General features: G+C 32.9%; 1 protein-coding gene across 5 annotated transcripts in view; it reads right to left on the bottom strand.

The window, feature by feature from the left end:
- Positions 1-1,829: 1,829 nt before the first annotated feature.
- The window catches only part of LOC121383197 (leucine-rich repeat-containing protein 27-like), a 42,989-nt gene continuing 20,835 nt past the window's right edge, over positions 1,830-23,983 (bottom strand). For 4 of the 5 annotated variants that reach the window (XM_041513070.1, XM_041513066.1, XM_041513068.1 and 1 more), the window contains one exon: positions 1,830-4,575. Coding sequence is in view for 2 of the 5 variants with exons in the window: in XM_041513068.1 (XP_041369002.1) it covers positions 4,495-4,575 (81 nt within the window). In the remaining 3 variants the exon portion in view is untranslated. Of the gene's footprint in view, positions 4,576-22,111; positions 22,173-23,983 lie in introns of all 5 variants that reach the window. The other variant, XM_041513069.1, reaches the window with a different exon arrangement.

Here is a 23,983-nt window from a genome sequence, read left to right as displayed (position 1 = left end):
TACTGCGCGGCCTTTGGGTGTAAAAATAAACAGTTTAAACGATCGGGATTGTCTTTTTATGGTTTTCCAAAGGATTGTATCCGAAGAAAGACGCGTGTATTTTATCGCAAAAGAAAAGATTGGACACCAACACCGCATAGTACTTTGGTGTCAGCCTATTTACAGCCCGGAGCCCGAACGTTACCCGGAGACAAAAACAGTACTCGGTTGCGAATGTCGAGGTGTACATTGTACATATTTGGCACAAAGATACACCTCAGCATGATGTATTTATATATGTTAAAACAAAAATGTAGAATTTTTAATTTATTTATTTTTTGGAAAAAAAAAGATTTTTCATGTTAGGGCTGTAGGCCTACATAACAAAATCTGTATTCACCGTCCGAAGAAGGAAACGTCAATAAGTAATTAAATATGGCATATACAAACATGGGATTTGGCATGAGGATACATCTCAGTACGATGTATTTAAATATGTTTTTAAAAAAACGTGTAGAAAACAATAATAATTTTAAATAATGTTTTTAATCTTCAGGCGGAATACGTCACAAAAACGTTCCTCATCGCCCGAAGCCCCAAAGCAACACGAAGTTCAATACAAAATAAACCACTACTGTCGGTGTCGAAATAACTATTATGTTTCATCCACGGGCTAACTTGAGAATCGGAGTGTTGTTTTAGTTAATTGGTCCTTTCTTTCCGTGGCCTGCACATGTGATTCCTGATTGGCAGGTGTATATTGCAGGGTATCGACCAGGTAAGTGATTACCACGGTCTAGACATACGTACAAAATACATGCCAGTTTTTTTTAAGATCACAGGATATTGTGGCGTAACCTATCGCGACTATAATACAATGTTAATGGACATTATCAGCCGCCCTGCTTCAAAAATTACAAAACTGACCAATTACGTAGTACCAAAGAAAAGAAAATTATCAATTGGGTATCGTGAGTGGTCGTTTTTACTCTAACGCACCCTACCAATAGGCCTAATAATATGCTACTTTTTTATGAGAGAAAAATACTATAACCCCATTTCGTTCTATTGATGCAAATAGAAATATATTTAGTTTAAAAGTTGATTATACTCTCAAGTCATTTATGTTGTTTTACAAGCCAGGTTAATGAAAGTGAAGCGCCTTGTAAATTAAAGCGTTTGTTTACACTGTGCATACAGATTTCATTATGTACAGCCCGAACATAAAAAATGCGATATTTTCTGAAAAAAACAAACCCAAAAATGTTTGTCCTACATTTATATTTTTTACATATTTAAATACATCATATCGAGGTGTTTCTTTATGCTAAATATGAACAGTATACACCTCGGCATTAGCATCCGAGTTTTGGTTTTGTTTCCGGGTTACTTTCGGGCTGTAAATTGGTCGACCGGTCTGGTCTGGCACCATCAGTTTCTCCACCCTCCGACTCGCTATCCGTTTTTTCTTCAGTATCACTGTTGTAAGTAGATGTGTGTCTTTCTTCATTTACTAACAGCTCATATTGATACGGCAAAACGTTTTGCGAACGAACACTCATTGTTTTGGTAAGCTGTGCAAGTCTTAGATTCTTTATGAGTGGTACTGACTAATGCTTTTAAGTGTAAGGCTTCAGATCAAGCGACGCGTCTCTGACGTCACAGACCTCGTGATTGCCCTGCTCATTAAAAATCGGTAATTTCCGCTAAGAGCTCGTATCTGGGGTTCTTTTATGCAGATATTTTAAGTAATTAATTTTTTATATTTTTTTTTTTTAGGTGATTCAATTTATAATTACTTGTACATGGTTGGTGCCAAATATGGTTTACGTGACATGTTTCCTTTAAAGAATATTTTAAAATGCATGACATGACATGTTTTTGAGGGATGTTTGATATTCAAAAATAAAAATTAGATGTAAATTATACACTAAATTATGATAATTAACAATCTACAAAGTCAATACTGCTAAGATTCTTTGGTTTAAAGTGACCATCAACAAGAAAATCCCCAAACAAAACTGTAATAAACTTGAGTACAGTACTGAATGGTGCCAAATAACTTTAAAAATGCGTGAATAAATACCATAGAAATAATGTTGACAATAAAGAGCAAAATAATTATTTTTATTTTTGAAAAAACCCTAAGATCTAACTTATTACATTCTAATTCTAACTTTGACAAATCACTGTCATATATATATATATATATATATATATAAATAAAAATCAAGTTTGGCTACAAAATAAAATTAGAAATGGGGGATTTAAGCTTTCCAAACATGAGGGGAAAACTATACAGGTATCAGTGGTAAAGAATAGGTATTATAAGAATTGTTGTATCGCTAAATAGAATACATATATTATTTACAACAGCCTTAACAACAATTTTATGGAAGGCTTTAAAGAAACTGAAGAAAATACATTATACAAGTCAAAGTTTATTATTTAAAACTTCAAATATATGGATCATTTCTGTGTACTAATTAAACTTTATTTTAATAATGTCAGACCCTTCCTTGTTCTACATCTATGAACATCGTTAAGAAAACCAGCTGGAATCTACATGTAAGTGATCGAGGTTCCTGACTAACAACAAACTTGAAATACGGAAATTACTGAGTGTGTAGGTACAAGAAGTATGTATTGCAATATGTATTACTTATATCAGTATACCCCAAAAAAACAATGAATACAGTTACATGTTTACATGACTGGATTATGTAATAATGTTAAACAAAAGCTAATTATATATTTTACTTCCCCTTATATGTTTGAAAAATATTTGGTTCTATGATATCGGGTGCGAGTACCATCTGTTTTATTTGTGCAAAACTAGGCTTTGTGAAATTGGGTCCTGTTCTGTCAATTGTCTTCCAATGATTCTCCTATGTTTTTTTTCCTACCACTAATTTAAATTAAACTATTTTATTGTAAAATATTTTACCAACATATAGTTGAAGTTAAAATATTTACATTTTAAAGCAAAAGTTAAAATTAACAAATAATTTCGGCTGAAAGCTACCATTATGCGACTGTGAGATAATAGTAGCACTTTTAGGAAAAACCCAAAATAATGTTGGAACGGCATCATGGCCAATATTAACATTCAGTAAACCACATACTTCACTTAACAGATACGAAAGATAGAAGCTTGGATATATTAGGCTACAAGGTGATCATCAACATTCTCATCTTGTAAATACAGGTAGCTACAGAATAGCAATAACCACAATACAAATTTCAAATACAAATAAATTGTAAAATGAAGTGACACAAAAGAACTAACAATAAAAACTGTCTATAATTCTGACTAGCATAATTATAAAGTATAGTTTGACATTGAAAAAAAGAACCCAATACAGATACATATGAAATGGACTATCATAAATAAGCATTGATAAATTACACACATTCATTTTAAAATACACCAAAGAAAATGGCTAAGGACTTTGTTACAGTAATTTGATACGATACTACTCAGTATTTGGCCTGAAGTGTTTCCCTTTTGGTATTTGTGATAACGATAATAATTTTAAAATATATATATATATATATACACATTAAAATTGTAATTATTTTGGTATGTTAATTTCCTATAATTAAGAATACACATTAAAATTGTAATTATTTTGGTATGTTAATTTCCTATAATTAAGAATACCATTTAAGTAAAACTGTATTTGCCTTGAGAAAAACAACAGTAATAATGGCATATTCCATTAATTCCATTTTTCAGCAAGCTGACTTACCGGTAAATATATATAAAAAACCAATTTCATAAACGATACCCATTTTTGTCAAATGTGGATATTTAGGTAAAAAGCAAAACTAACAAAGTTTTGATGAACTTAAAGAAAAAAAAATCTGTAACAAGAAAATATTTATTTTTTGGACATAATTCTGTCAGTGTGTGCACTAAAATCACCAACAAAACTATTATGATACCAGATGTTTGTGAAATGCAAGTACATGCTCAATCACCGGTTTTGTCAATAGAGATTTTGTCCGAGAAAAAACTCAATGTTAGGTTAGATGGTGTTGATAATCACACAGACATATTTAAAATGGCAATTAAGTTTAGATGTGAAATCTGTAAACAATCATCTTTATGTAGCAATATTTTTAAAATAGTAATGTCCAAATAACAATTCCAAGATGTTCAACACATTTCTTTTCAGCATTTATAAAGCTCTGTCTCTCTCACTCAACCTTTCTCTCTCCTCTCTTGCTTGCTCTCTCTCTGTCTTCCTCTCTCTCTTTTCCACATTTCAATAAAACCCAGTAACAAATAAACCACTTCTATATACAATCCTATTATAAATTAACAGAAAAATTTAAAATTCAAATGCAAAATAATATAATGCTGAAATAATAAATAAATTAAGTTACAAAGGTGATGATTTTGTGTATCAGTGACACAAGTAATGATATGTTTTATAGATATTCAAATCCCTGTGGATATGGAAAGACAACTCCAAACGCATTTCTTCAAGGGGTGGTAACGTGTGTCGGTCATAAGTCCGCAGTGAATGCTCTGAATCGATACTCCATGTCAGCTCGTCGCGCCAGCAGTTCCTTGTGCAGCTCCTCAGCCTGTAACAACAAATCAGTACACTTTATTACACACCCACATAATCTTACTAAAGACCATTCTGACTTTGCAATAAAAAAATTATTAAAAAAACCAACATAATTATGTATAATACAAATTCTCACATATGTAGTTCATGCGTTGACTCAAATGATGTCATGTCCCTAGCTACATGTAACAACAAATCAGTACACTTTATTACAGAACCACACAATCTTACTACAGACCATTCTGACCATGCAATACAATAAAACATTTTTAAAAAAACCCCCATAATTATGTATACGTAATACAAATTCTCACATACGTAGTTCATGTGTTGACTCAAATGATGTCGTGTCCCTAGCTAACAACAGATCAGTACACTTTATTACAGACCCATTTAATCTTACTAAAGACCCATTCTGACCGTGCAATACAAAACCCCCCTTTTTTTTTTTCATCAAATGATGTCCCGTCAAGACACTCTGCATTCTGTCAATTCCACACAATTCAACTAACTTTTTAGGCAAAGTAAGCTATGTTATTTAATTAAGCTTGTTTTAATCAAAGGTGGTATGTAAGAAATACAGAACTACATACATGTACCAGTTGTTTTCCCCATGTTATTTAATTAATGCACAAGTTTATAGTGCACAAGATTTATAGCACTTCACGTGGTATAATATTCTTGTGCATTATAAACTTGTGCAATAAACAACATGAGGAAAACTAATGACATATAGTTCTGTATATTTAACACATTAAGATCAGCAAGGACAATATTTATAGCTCAATCATATTCAAATTTAAAACTAAGCATGATAACATGAAAGCCAAAAAGCCAAGACGACAACCTTGTCGAAAAGGAATTTCAAATGGTCAGATGTTTTAAGCAGCCAGGAACAGTAGACCTAATACAGGCAAGGCTCCAATTTAAGAATTCATTACCTAGGGTCAATTTGAAATGTTTTTGTTGGAGGCAAAATGCTTACTTGCAGCAATTTTGAGGCTGCCTATAGCAAATTTTAAACCAATATCTTTTGTAACAAATAAAAATAGCAAAAATCATTTCTTCAATCATGTAATGGCAGCATTTTTTTTTTTAAATGCAATCAGTAGATCCCTTGACCTGTGGTAATTTATATTGCAGCTACGACAATTGCCATTACGTTTAACTCCTGTATAATAATTTTCAGCTGGACAAAAAAGGCTCTTAATTGTAAACTAAAAGAACACATTAGTTTTGGCCCTGGGATGCTATTGTAACATGTTTTTGACTAACAGACCTTTTTTTAACAACTAAAATTACAAATAAATTTTTTTTTTTAGTGAGAATATTAAGTTTTTGTATATACAATGTGTTTCTTATTATCCTAATGTTTGTACTAGTCCACACTGTATTTCACCTCCAAATAATTCTGTACGTACGAAAACAAGTACATTGTGTATATTAGGATGTAAAATGAAATTTGAGCTACTACAAACATTAAGACGACCAGAAACACATTTGATATACAGGAACTCATATTCTAAACAGTAGAGTGTATCCATGATGTAACTACCGACCTCAGTGGCGTCGTGGTTAGGCCATCGGTCTACAGGCTGGTAGGTACTGGGTTCAGATCCCAGTCGAGGCATGGATTTTTAATACAGATACCGACTCCAAACCCTGAGTGAGTGCTCCGCAAGGCTCAATGGATAGGTGTAAACCACTTGCACTGACCAGTGATCCATAACTGATTGAACAAAGGCCATGGTTTGTGCTATCCTGCCTGTGGGAAGCACAAATAAAAGATCACTTGCTGAGTAGCCCATGTAGTGGCAACAGCGGGTTTCCTCTCAAAATCTGTGTGGTCTTAACCATATATCTGACGTCATATAACCGTAAATAAAATGTGTTGAGTGCGTCGTTAAATAAAACATTTCTTTCCATGATGTAACTTGAGTTTTTTTTTTTTTAAATATGTTACAATGATTGCAAACTCAGGATACAGGAACTCATTCATATTCAAAACAAAAAAGTGTATCCATAATGTAACCTTGAGTTAGTAAATTTTTTTTTTTTTTTTTAATATGTTACAATGATTGTAAACTCAGGATAGTCCCACTGAGAAGCTATCTTGTAATCTTGTACACTCAATTGCAAGTTGTCTTGTCTTAATTAATTATCCACTTGTCTTTAGAGTTTTCCTATTGGTCAAACCTGTCTTTAAAGACCACATAATGCACTCTTAGGTGCTTGATTAGCATAAGTTTCAGTTATAAAGTGTAATGTCGTAGAGTGATTATTATGTTGTGGGTTCCATTAATATTGCTCTGAACAGCATACAATGGAAATGGAATGGAAATGTTTTATTTAACGATGCACTCAACACATTTTATTTACGGTTATATGGTGTCAGAAATATGGTTAAGGACCACACAGATATTGAGAGAGAAAACCCGCTGTTGCCACTTCATGGGCTACTCTTTTCGATTAGCAGCAAGGGATCTTTCATATGCACCATCCCACAGATAGGATAGCACATACCACGGCCTTTGATATACCAGTCTTGGTACACTGGATGGAACAAGAAATAGCCTAATGGGCCCACCAACTGGGATCGATCCCAGACCGACCGCGCATCGAGTGAGTGATTTACCGCTGGGCTACAACCCGCCCAAACAGCATACGAAGATGCATCAATGCAAGGTTTATGTTGATGTTTAACTCATTATTAAGTGAAAACTGACTGTCATCTATATCGAAGCAGTGATCATTACACGTCAACAATTTGTTCTTCGATTTATGTCTTTTTATGTCTTTGGTCCAATTTCGTTTACAAGAAAGTACTAGTAGTCTGCAACATGAGCAATAGTAATCTTACATTTAGTAAGTTTGATCTACATGCCAAAATAATACAATTAATATGTTTTTCATTGACTTAGGAATATCTATGTAGTATGCAAATACCCAAATGTAAGAACATTTCTTAACATTAAAGCATTAAAACTTTGCTTTGAAAGAAAACATCTCACATCAGGGTTTCTGCCAGAGGGTAAAACGGGTATGGCACCATATCAATTTTTTTGTGTAGATTTTATTTTTTAAGTTAATCTTTTGACAAAATTAATTATTCTTATCAGTACTGTATGTTTTCTTAACCCTAACCCTAAACTTAACCCCATTTTCTTTCTGGGGGAGGCCCCCCATACCCCCCCCCCCCCTGCATTCAATTCACTAGCACCACACCCAAAAAGTTCTTTCTGGCAGAAACACTGTACATTAAGCAATAGTAATCAAACACTCAAAATAGTAATCATTCTACAATGTATAACTTTATATAATCATGGGTTTCACAGCTGCAAAAGAGAAATAATTAGTGTCAATAAAAAAACCCAACAAATTATGTGATGTACCATTTAAGACTATATATATAATACATCAGTGTGGATGTTCAAATTCACCCAACAGTCCTTAAACAAACACCAGGCAAACCGACATTAAATAATCCAACATCAAGTTGATAATAGAATTAGTTATTGTTATGGACAAACAACATTTCAAAGCTAGGTTTTGATTGTTCTGACAGCTTCTCCTCTTTTGATGTGTACTGCTGACAGCCTTCTTTGTACTTACCCAATGCCGCAATGAACAAGGATCTTTTTGCGGTGAAGTCCAGTTGACTACTGTACACATATCGTGCTAAATAATGCTTACAAAGATAAATTCCATAAATTCAACGACAATGGAAGTCACCATCTTTGTCACTTAACCCTTTGAACCCTTAGCTCCTGGCGTGTTCGGCCCAGCCACCCTGAGCTCCTGAGACTAAAATTAGGAAAATATAAAAATATGTATTTATTTGTTTTTCTGACACTAAAGATATTTTCTGTCATTAATTTATCAAAATAAAGGCTATTTGAAATAAACATGGAATTATTTGTTATTTATCTCCAATATTCTATCTTGTGGTGCCAGTCAAACCAGCAGTTTTTGTCTGGCTGTCCAATGCACATAAACTCTGTACAGAAGGTACACCAAAACACTCCATACAGAAGGTGAATCAAAGAACAATCCCAAAATTAAATAAAACAAAGCCGAAGTTGCCTAGCAATATTGTTTATAAACAAAGACACGTGGCGGCCGGCCGCTGGGGTATTTGGAGGTTGACACTCGGGTTCAAAGGGTTAACATTACCATGGAATGGCAATGGAAGTCGCCATCTTTGTCACTTATCATAGATTACGCTATATATACTTGGCAGCTGTGTATATAGCTTCAGCAGATGACGGCTGGCTATCTACACAGAGGTCATATTTCTATAGTGGGCCACCCCCCACCCCCCATCTAAATGTTCCCATGCTTAGCACGGGTTACATCTAGTATATTAATAATAAACTACATTTAAATCTTAAATCATGTTCAAAGAGACCAGTACTTACTGTTGAAATTATACTTTTATAAGTCAAGAATAGCTTAGAATCCATCTCCTTTAGTAACAGGGTGGTTTCCCTTTGCCCTGCCTGAATTGAAATCATGCCATTTAAAACTTCCAAGAAATATTATTTTAACCAGGTTAACCTTTTTTTTGGATGAAATTTAAACATTATCATTTACATATATAACTTTAATTAGCTAACTGTTCAGCATTTTTCATGTGATTATATCTTGTTCTTTAAATATTTGAGAAAATTACAACAAAACTTTAATAAATTGTAAAATTAAAAACAAACCAGAAAGATTTTTTTTTTTAATGGCAATGCATTACATATTTCATAATCAAAAAATGGATTTCAAGATATTTTTTTAAGACAACTTTAATATATTTTATATAATTTTATATATAAACGATAGGCTCCAAAATAATTTTCAGTTTACTTTAAAATATTTACCAAGAGAAGGAAAATATTAAACTTTAATACAAATGTGTTCAAGGCAGGTATAAAAACTATCGAATACTGGCAGACTACAAAAGGGTAAAATGACTGGGTTCACTGCAAGCATCCATCAGAAGAATGTGTTATGAAATACAACTACAGTACTTGTATGTAGTCGGAGAAGCAACTGAAGAAATGAAGACAAAGAAATAAGTGAAAACTGTTTTAAAGAAACTACTATGATTACATAATGGATGCAGGCATTTGATTACATGCAGAAGTGGAGTACTCCACCACTGTTACCCAAATGAGGACAGGAAAGCTATAACCCATAGAACCAGACATAAAGATATAATCCACAGAACCAGACATAAAGATATAACCCACAGAACCAGACATAAAGATATAACACATAGAACCAGACATAAATAAGTGAGGTCAACATTTCCTGCCACCTGTAGTAATGGGGAAGTGATAAGTGAATGACTGAATAGTATTTAATGTATGTACGTAGTACATGTTTGAACAGAGCTTAGAACTACAGCATGTACTAATCGATAAAGTATGGTGCAAATAAAATTTATTTTGCTATAATTATGTAATGCTGCCTATTATTAATGCATAAAGAAATGGTTAAAAAGAAAAACATAAATTTATAAAATTAACACAAACTTAGGAACCTTTTTTTTTCTCTTCTGCTGTCTTGCAATTAAATTTGTGCTTTGAGTGGAAGATCTTCAAATAATTATGAGAGTAAACCAGCCTATCTGCCATGTCAGTGTTTCTGCCAGAAAGAAATTTTGGGGTATAATGGCACTATGAAATTGTATATTTACAGTGTATGTGTTGAATGCAAATGCAGTCGACAGGGAGTATTAGGGCCTCCCCCAGAAAGAAAATGAGTTAGGTTTTGGGTTAGGGTTAAGAAAATCATACAGTAATGATAAGAGTCATTAATTTTGTTAAACGGTCAACTTAAAAAAACAAAATCTGCAAAAGAATTTGGGTATGGTGCCATTATACCCATTTTACCCTCTGGCAGAAACACTGCATGCCACTGTTCTATAAATTGTTTGACAACACAAAATATACTGAATACCAAAAGAGGCACAAATCTCTGCTATAGTTTTGTAATTAGGTTTACCCGTACTTGATTACCAATGCTCAAATGTGTGAAATAATAAATGGTATACAGGGGACAATATTTAAAAATCTTAGGTTACCGGAAGTTAGTTCACGTGAGTTTTTACTTAGGTAACCAATTGTTTGGTTATGTGAATATAGTTCTTGTAACCGATGAGTTAGGCCCACACTTGAACTACAGTTCTGTGTTACATTGGTGGTTCAAAAACATAAACTGATCTTTACTTTCATTACTGATATATGGTACTTTTAATTTTAGAGTGTAATTGTTCACCATGTAACTGATTGGCGGTTCTCGTGATTTTAAAGTTGCGTAACTGACACGTGAACAGAACAACAGTTCTCGTGAAATATTGTGCCCTGGTATATATATATAAATATATATCAACCTGTAATTCTCCCCAATCTCAATATCCCCTCTTAAAAATCTAAATTTAATGTTATAGCTGTTATATTTGTATTTCTTTTGGTGTTATAAGTATATGTCTTACTATTTGAGCTGTTACTAATATTTATGAAAACAGATGAAATGTCTACCATTCTATTACAGCTAAATTTGAATTTGATTAACATGTTTTTTAGGGGGTTTTTTCTTCCTTTTTTAAATTTACACTTAACTTGTTAAGACTGTCAATGCATAACGTAAGAAACATTCAATATTAATTATTACTGGTCTGTAACAAAATGATTTATACATGTATAAAGAATGTTGCAAGTAATTACTCATCTAGTGGTAAATATTACTCGCAATATATAACTAAGGGCTATTTTTCATGCAATATATAGCTACGGGTTTTAAGAATGCTTTTATCTAAATTTGTATTGTCATGGACAATTAGTACATGTTATTACATAAACAAGGCTCATCCTATGCAGTCTAACAGAAAACTATAATCATCACTAGTGGGTGTCAAACATAAGATAATTTTATCACATGGTATTAAAAATATATATATATATATATATATATATATATTTTTTGTATAACCAAACAATAGTACAATAATACAATATATTTTCAGTTAAAAACATCCAAAAGTGGAATAATAAATATATAAATTACATATTATAAAAAATTACCAATACTAGTGCTGGTAATATTTTTTGTTTTAAAAATGAAACGTCTAGGTTCAAAATTAACTAAGAGGAAATGGCAACTGACACCCACAAAACACACATACACACACACACACACACACACACACACACACACACACACACACACACAGTATTAGGAATGAGACAATAAACTTTAACGTGTTACCGGTACCATATTTGGTGATTAGAAGATACCTAGATTTTTGCATATCAACTGATTCAAATTACTAGGTAATCCAAATTATGTTACCATATTATCCAGAAAATTACACAGATAAATTTTGTTTCAACTCATTATTCTATGTCATCCCTTTTTACATTATGACCCCCCCACCCCTCAAAAAAGAAGAAGAAGAAGAAACCCAACAACAAAAACCCAAACAACTACCACTGTCATGAATCCAAACTATATCATATCAAGAGTAAATATTTTTAGTTAAAAACTATTAATAATCTACATTATTCTTTATAAAGTTTTTATTCATTATTCTTTTTCTCACCATTTTTTCACTAACAAAAAGTTTAAAAATTTAAAAAAAAAAAAAAAAAAAAAAAAATCAGTCATGAAACAGAGGAAATATTTTGGTAAAAAAACCAAACTATTAACAATCTCAAAACATTTCAATTCATTATTCTTTCTCACCCTTTTTACACAATGGAATTTTTTCATTTTTTTTTTTCTTTTTTCTTTTTATGAAACTACCACTGTCATGAAACACATTGGCTTAAGTAGCTACATGTATATCATATATTATATCATACAAGAAATATTTTGCTAAAAACTATTAATAATCTACAATTTGTAAAAGATTCTAGTATTTTCAGACTGCATGCTATATTAAGGCAGAAGAAGGGTCGAGGTGGCATTAATGATCTATCTACAATCTATGAGACCAATAAAAGTCACTGACTATTTGCACTTAACAACCGAACTTTCGATAAGTCTGCAATAAAAATGAATAAGTTCATTAATTAAATAAGGTAGTTACCTTAGATTAAAAAATTAAGTTCAATAAAATGAATACACTATAAAAATGAATAATATTATTTTCTATTTTAATTAAAACTATTAGAATCACTGTGAAAATTAATGTATTCTATTTCAATTACAACTATAGAATTATAGTCACTGTGAAAATTATTATGTTCTATTTTAATCACAACTATTATAGCAGGTGCATGTGCCCCCTCTGAAAAACTTTACTTGCCACAGTACAGACCACCCCAGCACAATTTGTAGCCCACACACCTGTATAGTCACTGTGAAAATGATTATGTTCTCTTTTGATTACAACTACATGTATTATAGTCAATAGTCCAATCACTAGAGACCACCTTAGGGTAGTTATGATGCAGGGCTTTAGATTGCACCAATGCTAAGGGGATAAAAAAAGAAAGAAAGAAATGTTTTATTTAACGATGCACTCAACACATTTTATTTACGGTTATATGGCGTCAGTTATGGTTAAGGACCACATAGATTTTGAGAGGAAACCCGCTGTTGCCACTTCATGGGCTATTCTTTCCGATTAGCAGCAAGGAATCTTTTATTTGCACTTCCCACAGGCAGGATAGCACAAACCATGGCCATTGTTGAACCAGTTATGGATCACTGGTCGGTGCAGGTGGTTTACACCTATCCATTGAGCCTTGCGGAGCACTCACTCAGGGTTTGGAGTCGGTATCTGGATTTAAAAAATCCATGACTGGGATCTGAACCCAGTACCTACCAGCCTGTAGACCGATGGCCTAACCACGACGCCACCGAGGCCAGTCTAAGGGGATAAATGCTGTGCCCAAAAAAGTATGCCCAAAATAAGTATAAACATGCTGACCTCAAAATATTTCATCTCAAATCTACTAAACTGTGATGCTCAAGTTAGATTTTAGTAACTTGAAATACATTTCTGAATATCAACTGTCCTTTAGCAATTGTTCATAACATTAATGTGAGACCTAACGCCTTGTGATGACAAGAAATAAAATTGTTGTGATGACCAACAAATGTATAATATTCCAAGTTTAAAAAAATATTTAAAATCCTATAAGAGAAGTAAGATGTGTGTGCAGCAATTCTGTATTTCCCCCGACACTAGGATTTGCATAAAACTAAACTGTAACCGTCATTAACCCCACCTTGAAAATACCCACCCCCCACTTCAATTCTAGCTGTCAAACTGTATGCATAAAAACTAAAATAATAGTATATTACCTACACAACTTTTCCACCAACAGAAACTTATCACCTCTAGCAGTCTAGTTTTCTTAGACAATTCCAACAATATATCTGGACTAAAACCTGCTTTAAATTATTTTCACAGTAACACAGTAAGTTATATTCACCATCTAAGCATAACACACACCCATGTACTTTCTCTAGCATCACCACATGCACAACTACATAGCATTAATTTTGTCTTCTTTAATTATGATGTTTTAATAATTATTATCTAGTTTAGCATTTACTAAAATAAATACATAAATAAATTAAAAAAAAAAAAAAAAATCAAGCATTAGCAACTCAGTATTTTCTTCTTGTCCACTGTAGCGTCAGCTATAGCCAGTATTTTTAATGTTAACTAACTACATATATAATATGTCAAAGTCCACCCAACATCTGAATGCTCACTAAAACTAACAAACCCATATCTTCTGTAAAATTTAAGCAACACAAATGATTATACACCTTCTTCCTCAACCTCAACATACTTTAGTATATACACACCATAACAAAACTGTCTCTGTATGTTACAATTGATATAAACTGTATATATTTGAGATTTTTAGTCAGTGCATCATAAGATGTGGAAAAAATTTCAAATCCAACTGATGCTACCAGCAGGAAACATTTTGTTTGATTAGCGGTATTTCAAGTCATGTGAAAGTTGATTAGCAATACTGTTTAATGTTTTAAAATTGTGTAGTGATCGCTGAAAATTGCGATGTAATACTGAACAAAATGTTCCCCAACTAGTGCTATACAGCTGTGAAGAACTGAATGTAAAACTACAAAAAGAAATGAGTTTGTTGTGCTAGCACTTGCAACTAATCACTGGCATCACCTCTTTAATCATTAACGGCGCCAGATCAATCGTACATATAGCTTGTTACCATCTCAAAATAAATAAAGAAAATGTATGAGAGAATAACAGAATATGGCTTAATTTTGTAACACACAGACCTCTGTGTGTGTGTAACGAGCTATATATATATATATATATATATATATATATATATATATATATATACAGTGAAACTCCTCTATTAAGACCACCTGTGGGACTTGGTCTTAATAGTGGGTATTACCTATTACCGAATTACTAACATTTAGAAGGTTATATTGTGTCGTTGCCTGAATCTGTTTAACCAGCCATTTGAAGCCTTAAATTCACTTTCTGCAATTTCAAGTTCAGTTGCATATTTCAAAGCTTTCATTTTTAACATGGGGCCTAAAATTGGTACATCTTGACCGCGCATGCGTTGAAACCATTCCCACATTAATGTATTCAGCTGTTCTACAGGAGAACGTACACATAAACGTTTTCGATCATTATCTTTATTTTTCTCGTAGCCATCCAAAATCTCTGCCTTTCTTGTCAATATTAACTGTACTTGCGTTTTTCCCGATACCGAATTTCTCTGCAAGCGTGCGTTGACTTTTTCCTGGACTGTCATTTATTAAAGTAACTTTTTGTTTCAAAGTCAATTCACAGCGTGATTTACCCTTTTTGGGGGTTCCCATTTCAAACGTTGATATTACCTCTGCCGATATAACGGAAGAAATACGGCATTCGTAGTGTTTACCGTTTATCTCACTTCGACAGGGTAAAAAAAAAAAAAAACCCACAACTCACTTTGTGAGTCATTACACATCTCAATAACGGATAACAACACTTCTTTTGTTTCCTAGTGAATTAGTCGGTAAATTTATTCTATTGTGTCCTAATTATCATTAACACATTTTATTAGACTCGGTAGATTTAGGCTGTATCTTCGAACAACAAGTACATAAGCATTAAACACGTGTCATGCCGACTTCTGACCTGTATCGTTTCTTTCAACATCATACGTGATTATAGCGACTTTCCGCTGGAATGGCTATTGCAGTTTGTATAGACAGTTTATTGGTTACAATGCTATTTAATTGATGCGTGGAACGCCTGTTCTCGTAATCCGAATGAGTGTCGGCTCTTAGAGTCTGATGACTGGCTTGCAGCCAATCAGCGCTTTACATCGCTTCAATATTAATCAGTTGACAATGTTTTCCGGAAACTGAAAGTTGGTTATGTGATCAGATTGCGATGGGCGGTTTTTCAACGACTTAATCGTATATCTCTCTTTAACAGTTTTAATTCATTTCAAAAGACAGAACATTGGTGTTTACTTTACTTCCTGTTACCTGTTCCAGTCTCGGCTAAAACAAAGCAAGCATTAAATTTAGATCAGTTATTGTTATTTGCGATTTGTGGTGGCTATGCTACTTTCACTTCATCGATGGTACTTATACACTACAGTGACATTCCAAATGTGGGTTTTTTAAAGCTCATTATGCGATGTTAGTATTGTTCAATTTTTGTGACACTTTTGGATTCCTGTTTACGTTAAAACTGTTTTTAACATATGTAAAATTATAGCCAATCCAATAGTATGTCTACAAGTGGTCCGAGCACATTTCTTTAAAAATGTTTTAAAACTGTAGATTGGTCGCAAGTTACAACTGTTGCAATATAACGTTGTTTACTGGTTTGCTGCGCATCAAGTATCTAAAAATCAGTCTAAAACATTTGTCGGAATACCAGTAGTATGTCTGCATGAATAAACTTCCTGTAATCGTGAAGATTGCAAGTTTTAATTTCTGAACGTTTACAGATCATGACATAACCGATTTGCGGTTCGCGTAAATTTAATTTTGCGTAACCGACACGCGAACAGAACGGCGGTGAAATATTGTGCCCTGTAAAAGACAAAAAAATTTGTTTTGTTTAACGACACCACTAGACCACATTGATTAATTAATCATTGGCTATTGGATGTCAAATACTTGGTTATTCTGACTCATAGTTATCAGAGAAAACCTGTTACATTTTTAAAAATTATTACAAGACAAGAAACATTTCATTCCAATGACTTAATGACAAATGAAGTGGTCGATCTTTGCAAATATCTTTCCAGTGACATATACATGTACTAATTAACTTGCTAATGTTACTTCATATTAATAAAAGATCAATCCCAGATAATAATTACGTAGTCATAAAATCAGGTCAGCAAGACGAAAAATTATTACTTACTAGTTATTATTAAGTGTAGGTTAAATTGGGTTTATTTGTTTGTTTAAATGTTTAAAATGAGCTTTAAAGAAATCATTGATGGATGCATAATACGTACAGGGCTTCTAGAATTTTGATAAAATCCACTAGCCATCGGATCAGTTATTTAAAACATTTACTAGCCACGAATAAACATTAACTAGTCCAACTTTACCTTAAGTTAATATAATTTTACTAAATAATAGTAATAATCAGATATGTCACCTAAAGAGGGAGATAGAGCTTAAAAACACTAACATTGGGGGTTGGGGTGAGGTCAGGATATTCATATTTACAAAATAGACTTAACTGCAACATTTGACAAAAACATTTTACTAGCCGTCGGGCATGACAATAGTAGTATTCACTAGCCCAACAATTAATATCACTAGCCATGGGAGTGGGGCTACCATAATCTAGAAGCCCTGCATAATATAACAACCATAATTCTGCAACACACTAACCGTACTCATATAAGTAGGTACTAGCAGACTACACTACCACAAAATGTATATACATGCCAAACATAATAACTGCTACATTCTACTGAAACTAATCAGAAATTAAAATTCAATGAATATTCATTTCTAAAATCCATGAATCACAATTATGGTATTTATTTTTCTAAAATTCTACAACATACCAAAATGTCCTCTTACGATAAGTAACAAGTATATCGAACATGTGTCAAATAACAAATAAAATATATTGAAGCACCATGGCAGGATTTAAAAAAAAATTACTTCTTTTTTTAAATTTATTTAATTTTGTAAAATCAAAGATGAAATATATTTGTCTACAATGATGACTGTATTCATGTACCAAAAGCATGTCAGTTGTCAAATGTGTGATAAAATTCTTAAATTTGGGCAAACACACTCTTAAATTTTGCACAAAATGTTAATTGAGTCTTATTTCTAATTATGACCCAGATTTCAATTTCATAGAGACTAAAAATACTCAAATTTGTTTATTTTGAAAAAAATTATGGATTTATAAATTTATAATGCTAAGACCTAACACTTCATAAAACTTCTGAAATGTGCAACAATTGTCTTGAATGCCAAATAGATTAAAAGCTAAAACAGAAAATACAAATAGTACTGAAAGACCTAGGGACATATAATTTAGTTTTCTGTAAACATAATTATAGAAAGTAAACAAATATACATTAGCTAGACATGGTTTTAGAAATGAATTCTGAAACATTGTAACAGACTACTAGCCTCTACATAAAAGATCAAAGATTATAACAAAAGGATTAACACTAGCCATAATAAACCCAAATGTATTACTTAGTATATAGCGTAAGTACTGGGTTACTGTTCTAAGGTATCAGCTTTATCCTGTGAAGATTAGAAAGGCAGATGCTGTAAGTCTCTGCCAAACAGCATTTGCCATTCAACCTCAGCAGAATAAAATTAATATGTTAAAGCCTGCAGTACTTAACAAGTTGTTTTATTTATCCTGCAATCCAGCGAAGAATATCGAAACATATTTATCCAAGTTCTGCTATGCAAATAGTGTATGAGCAATGTAGCAAACAAGTCTTTTTGAAGTATAACGTCATGCAACATACATGACATCATTCTTTGTTACTGAAAATGTAATCCGAAACAAACAAGTTAAATAAGGCTTAAATATCAGGGAAAAGCTGTACTGCCAATGTATATTAGTGACTGCAGGATAAAATTATTTAATACCCACCACCACTAAGCACTATAACTACTAAAAATAAATAAGTGTGTGTGTGTGTGTGTGTGTGTGTGCACACATTTCTTGCATGGCTTTGTGTTTATGTATGTGTGTGTGTGTGTGTGTGTGTATGCTTATGCAGTGTGTGCATGTGTTTTGTGTGTGTGTTTTATGATCTGTGTGTGTGTCTGTGTGATGTGTTTGTGTTTGTGTTCATGTGTGTGTGTGTGTGTGTGTGTGTGTGTGTGTTTGTGTGTGTGTGTAAAACTATATGAAATACATGAACATTTTGTGCATGGTGCAAGAAATATCTAAAGCATACATGTAATTACAGTCCGACCAGTTCAATTACCATAATGATGTGCAATGGCAAAGAGAATCAAACAGAATGTGCAAATACAAACTAAATACATGTGCTGTTAGTAATATTATTGTTTCTAACATAATACCAGTCATTTCAGCCTTTAGAAGTAACCTCAAATAAATTATACATGGCAATGCCTCAATGGCATGCATACTGAGTTATGTTAATTATGTTTTGTGATAAATCAATAATTACTTAAAAATTGTCAAATTAATTTGGTAGGATTAGGGTCCAAAAAGAAGAAGAAGAAGAAGAGAAACCAATCACAAGTAAAAAGGTGTTAATAATGAAGTTTTGGATTCACAAACTCCTCAACAGAATAACATGCAGAACATTTTGTTAGTGAAATAACTTTATTCACACAGCTAACTGTATGTCACCTACATTATTTTTTTAAAATGGTAAGACAAAAGTTTTAAGCAGATATGTATCCCACACATGGTACATGATTTCTAATGATCTCACCTAGTACAATGTATATAACAATGTATTCCGGTATTTTGTACACAGAAAACAATATGTTTCTGCTCAGAATAATTACACAATGTCATGTCGATTGTGTTTGAAACAAAAAGTAAAACCAGCTATAACTAAGTTATTTATTTTACTTCTTGTACTTTACCCATTAAATTCATTTATCCCCTGTGAACTAGTTCCCCATGACTGTATATTAAAGGCAGTGGTATGTACTGTCCTGTCCATGGGAAATGGCATATAAAAGATCCCTTGCTGCTAATGGAAAAATGTTGAAGGTTTCCCCGAAGACTGTCAGAATTACCAAATATTTTGACATCCAGCCCCCGATGATTCATAAACAATGTGCTCTAGTGGCGTCGTTAAACAAAACTAAATCTAACTTTATTCACCGATTTAGGAGAAAACATAAAAAATCTGTATAATTTCTTTTTTCATGTAATTACTTTCCCCCCCCCCTAAATGTTAATTATAGGGCTGTTGTCGAGTTATCACATGGGGGATGGCAATATGCAGTTTGTTTCATATATACCCAACAACACAAAATAAAATTGTATTTGAACCAAGTATGCATACAAACAAAAACGTAACACCCACAAAACATAAAATAATAAAGATGGTGTCTCCCACTCCGCCATGTTAACAATTCCGAAACACCCATTAATTAGGAATGTTACATTTATGTACAAAAAAATCAATCTGGTTTTCACAACGGACAATTCATAATTTTTTCATGTTTTTCAGACACAGAAAAAAGAGCAATATATCAATCTGATTTTCAAAAAAAAAAAATTGGCACTTTATAATTCCCCCATGTTTTTCACACACAGAATAAAAAGCAATATTTGGGACTTAAAAAACTTATATGATTGTTTTGACTGAAAATCAATCAGGTTTTCACAGCTGACACTTCATAATTCCTTCATGTTTTACACACACAGAATAAAAAAACAATATTTGGGACTTAACAAGATTGTTTTTAGAGAAATCCAAGTGGCAGACTAATTTCAACTCTCACCGTAATCCCCTATGATACATATAAGAGTCCACTGTTCACTGCATTTGAACATTTTATTATGATCCATACTGGTCTCAGTTATTGGACTTAAGGATGAGAGGTACTGAGTTCACTCCATGGTATTGGCTCTTACAAGTTTTGGAGACTCATTGGATAGGTGTAACCACTAATAAGCACAGTAACAAATTGAAATGAATAAATGAAATGATTCCGTAACACGATTGATAAAAAAAAAAAGTACTGGTAAGAAATTAGCACTGCACATGAAAACTGGTGCAGCAAGGCAAACACACCACTGTACAGTGCCTTATTATACTATACTGTACTTATTATTACACCCCCCCCCCCCCCAAAAAAACACAAAAAAAAACACAAAACAAACCCAACCTCTTATTTACTATTAGCTATTGCGATCAACTTGTGTCAAGCCCATATCCAGTTAAGGTTCAGGCAAGTCTACTCTGGAAATGGCCTTTTACTTTGCCAGTGACCGAGTCCAGGGAATATACAATGTATACACAGGGGCGGTACAGTGTAAAAGATAGTGGTATGGCTCGAGGTTGCCAGATTCTCCTTTCAAATTCATCTGTGAATGACATTTTCACGGATACAACAAATATGAACAAAAAAGTGGTATGGCCGTACCGTCTGCACCACCCTTGATACATGCAGTTATGGCAACTATTTTTATTAATAAATATTGTAATTTTCAATTGATCAATGTATATATAAACCCCCTCCTGTCCCAGAATTAATCATTGACAAGGTCAGAGATTAAGTCCGGGATGGGCGTACCTGAAGCTTCAGTGGATATGAGCACGTTAACAGAGTTCCCATCACATCCCATATATAAAACTTAACTTAATATATATATTTTTTGTTGATTCCATGTCGTCTTTCCCATTGTTTTCAATGAAATAAATACATGTACATGTAATAATACAAATGGGGGTATTGTATCAGCTAGTGATAGAACAAAAATATCCTAGTCAAAGAACAGCCAGGTGGTATTTAACTCAATATGTAGATATCACTGGTATATTAACGATATTTATCATTATACTAATAATAAGTACAAGTGCAACATTCTGATTAATTCTCAATGCCAAATGCACAAATTATATAATCCATATACATGTATAGTAAACATTAGTCTATCATCCAATTTGTTTTACATACATCATTACCATTAATGTGGACAGAAATGGAAAAATAATCTATATGCGTGCTTTGCAGCTAACAAAGTGGACCGGTAGTACTGCAATTTAAATAAAGCCTTAATTTACAACAAAATCTCTGTAGCTGTGAAAATATTAAGAATATAATGCAATAATGAAAACTTTAAACAGAACTATAATGGATACCTTCAATATAATATACTACAGAACTTTAAAACTATGGTCCAGTTATTGCTCATCTGTAGCTGCAAATCAAATTAAAACTAAAATGGTCTACATGGATGATTCTATCAGATCAATAACAAAAAAATTACAAAATGAATATAACAAACAAGCTGTCAACCATACTATATCCCCTCAAAATATTACAGTTTATTAGAGCATCACACAGCAAATAAAGAAAGCATTAATATCAACCTGTTGTCCATGCTTTCAGTTCCTGATATCGGCGCATCAAATCTTTCTGTAGCAGCTTCACCTGTATTAGACCAGTTACAGTCACACATAGGCAGAGTTATAAAATAAAATACAGAACACTTCAGGGCCCATGCTTATAAAACTAATGCTAGGTTCAGACTACCAACTGCCCGGAGAAAGTTGGCCAACTTAACGGCTGTGCTGTAATTCCTCAACTCCCGACTTACGACAGGTATGCTCAGATTAACAACTAATGGGTTATATGATGAAAATAAAGTAGTAAGAATGCTCAGACTAGCAATATATATATATTTATATATCATAGCTAAATGCACTACAAATTTGAACATAATAAAAATATCACTAAAATTAAATCCTACATGTATATCTGTGAAAAAAAGTAAAGGAAACATTTACAAATACACGTATATTATATAAATCTTCAAGGAAATCTTACAGATTTATAAATCAGAAACTTTCACTTTCTGGATTTACAAATCCAAAACTAATTTTCGGGGATTTATATATCTGGAACTTGGAAAACTAGGATATATAAATCTGGCGTTTAACATGCAAATGAGATCTGTTAGTTCCACCCTTTCTTCTTCAAACCAGCCAGCCATGTTACAGTCGTACGTATTCTTTTCTGGTTTAGAATAAGTTCAGCAGAAAATTCCGATTTCATGAAAATGTTTATATTACATGTTGTGAAATGTGTAATGAAAGGAAAATGGTTTATTTAATAATGCATTCAACACATTTTATTTACGGTTATATAGCATCGGACATATGGTTAAGGACCACACAAATATTGAAAAGGGAAATCTACTGTCGCCACTTCATAAGCTACTCTTTTTCGATTAGCAGCAAGGGATCTTTTATATGCACCATCCAATTGATAGAATAGCACATACCACAGCCTTTGATATACCAGTCGTGATGCACTGGCTGGAGCGAGAAATAGCCCAATGGGCCCAATGACGGGGATTGGGCCCAATGACAGGGATTGATTCCAAACCGACCGCGCATCAAGTGAGCGCTTTACCACTGGGCTACATCTCGCACCGTGTAATGAAAGCCATGTGTCCACTAAAGTAGGCTCCAGCCTCGCTAAAAATGGTTATATTGTACTAGAGGAATATTTGTAGTTCTATTCTTAGAACCCTAAACCACTATTATACAAATTACAAAAAAAAGAAAGTACTAACTAATAAATATTATTGACCTTCAAAAAATTGAATGTTCGTTCGCATATTTCATTTTAAATATGCGTGAAGACAGAAGAAAAGACGGGGGAGGGGGGCTGCTCTAAAATGCTCAAGTTATAGAACATTCTAACTACTCGTTTGTAATTGCATATGTCATAAATCTCTCATCTGTCAAAAAATCTAAGATTAACAACTTTTATGCAAATCCAATGAGATTAACAACTTTTATGCAAATCCAATGAGATTAACAACTTTTATGCAAATCCAAAAATTTATGGAAACGCACCATAGCATTCGCCCTCCCTATAAATGTGGCTGCATACTGGTTACTTTTCGAGTGGGTGGGGTGGTATGTGTGTGTGTGTGTGGGTGTGGGTGATTTGATTCCATACAAATTTAAACAATATTTTGTGCAAAATTTTTCTAAAATATTTCTGATGGATTTAGTAGATAACTAAGCTTTTTATTCTAGCTGTTTTTTTCCAGTGGCATTAACAACCTTCTCATCCATATATTTATCATTTGTTTAATTTCAAATAGTTTTGAATTATATTTAAGTTTGGTCATTTCATTTAAGTCAGTACCAAAAATAATCCCAAGTGCTTTAAACGAAGAGGGATCCCATTTTAGGTTAAGATTTTAATATTGTATTGGACTATTCCTA

Source organism: Gigantopelta aegis, chromosome 10 (assembly GCF_016097555.1).
Source record: "Gigantopelta aegis isolate Gae_Host chromosome 10, Gae_host_genome, whole genome shotgun sequence".
In the NCBI taxonomy this organism is placed as follows: domain Eukaryota; kingdom Metazoa; phylum Mollusca; class Gastropoda; order Neomphalida; family Peltospiridae; genus Gigantopelta; species Gigantopelta aegis.
The sequence above is the reverse complement of the archived record's forward strand: the minus strand, read 5'-3'. Positions and strand labels throughout refer to the sequence as shown.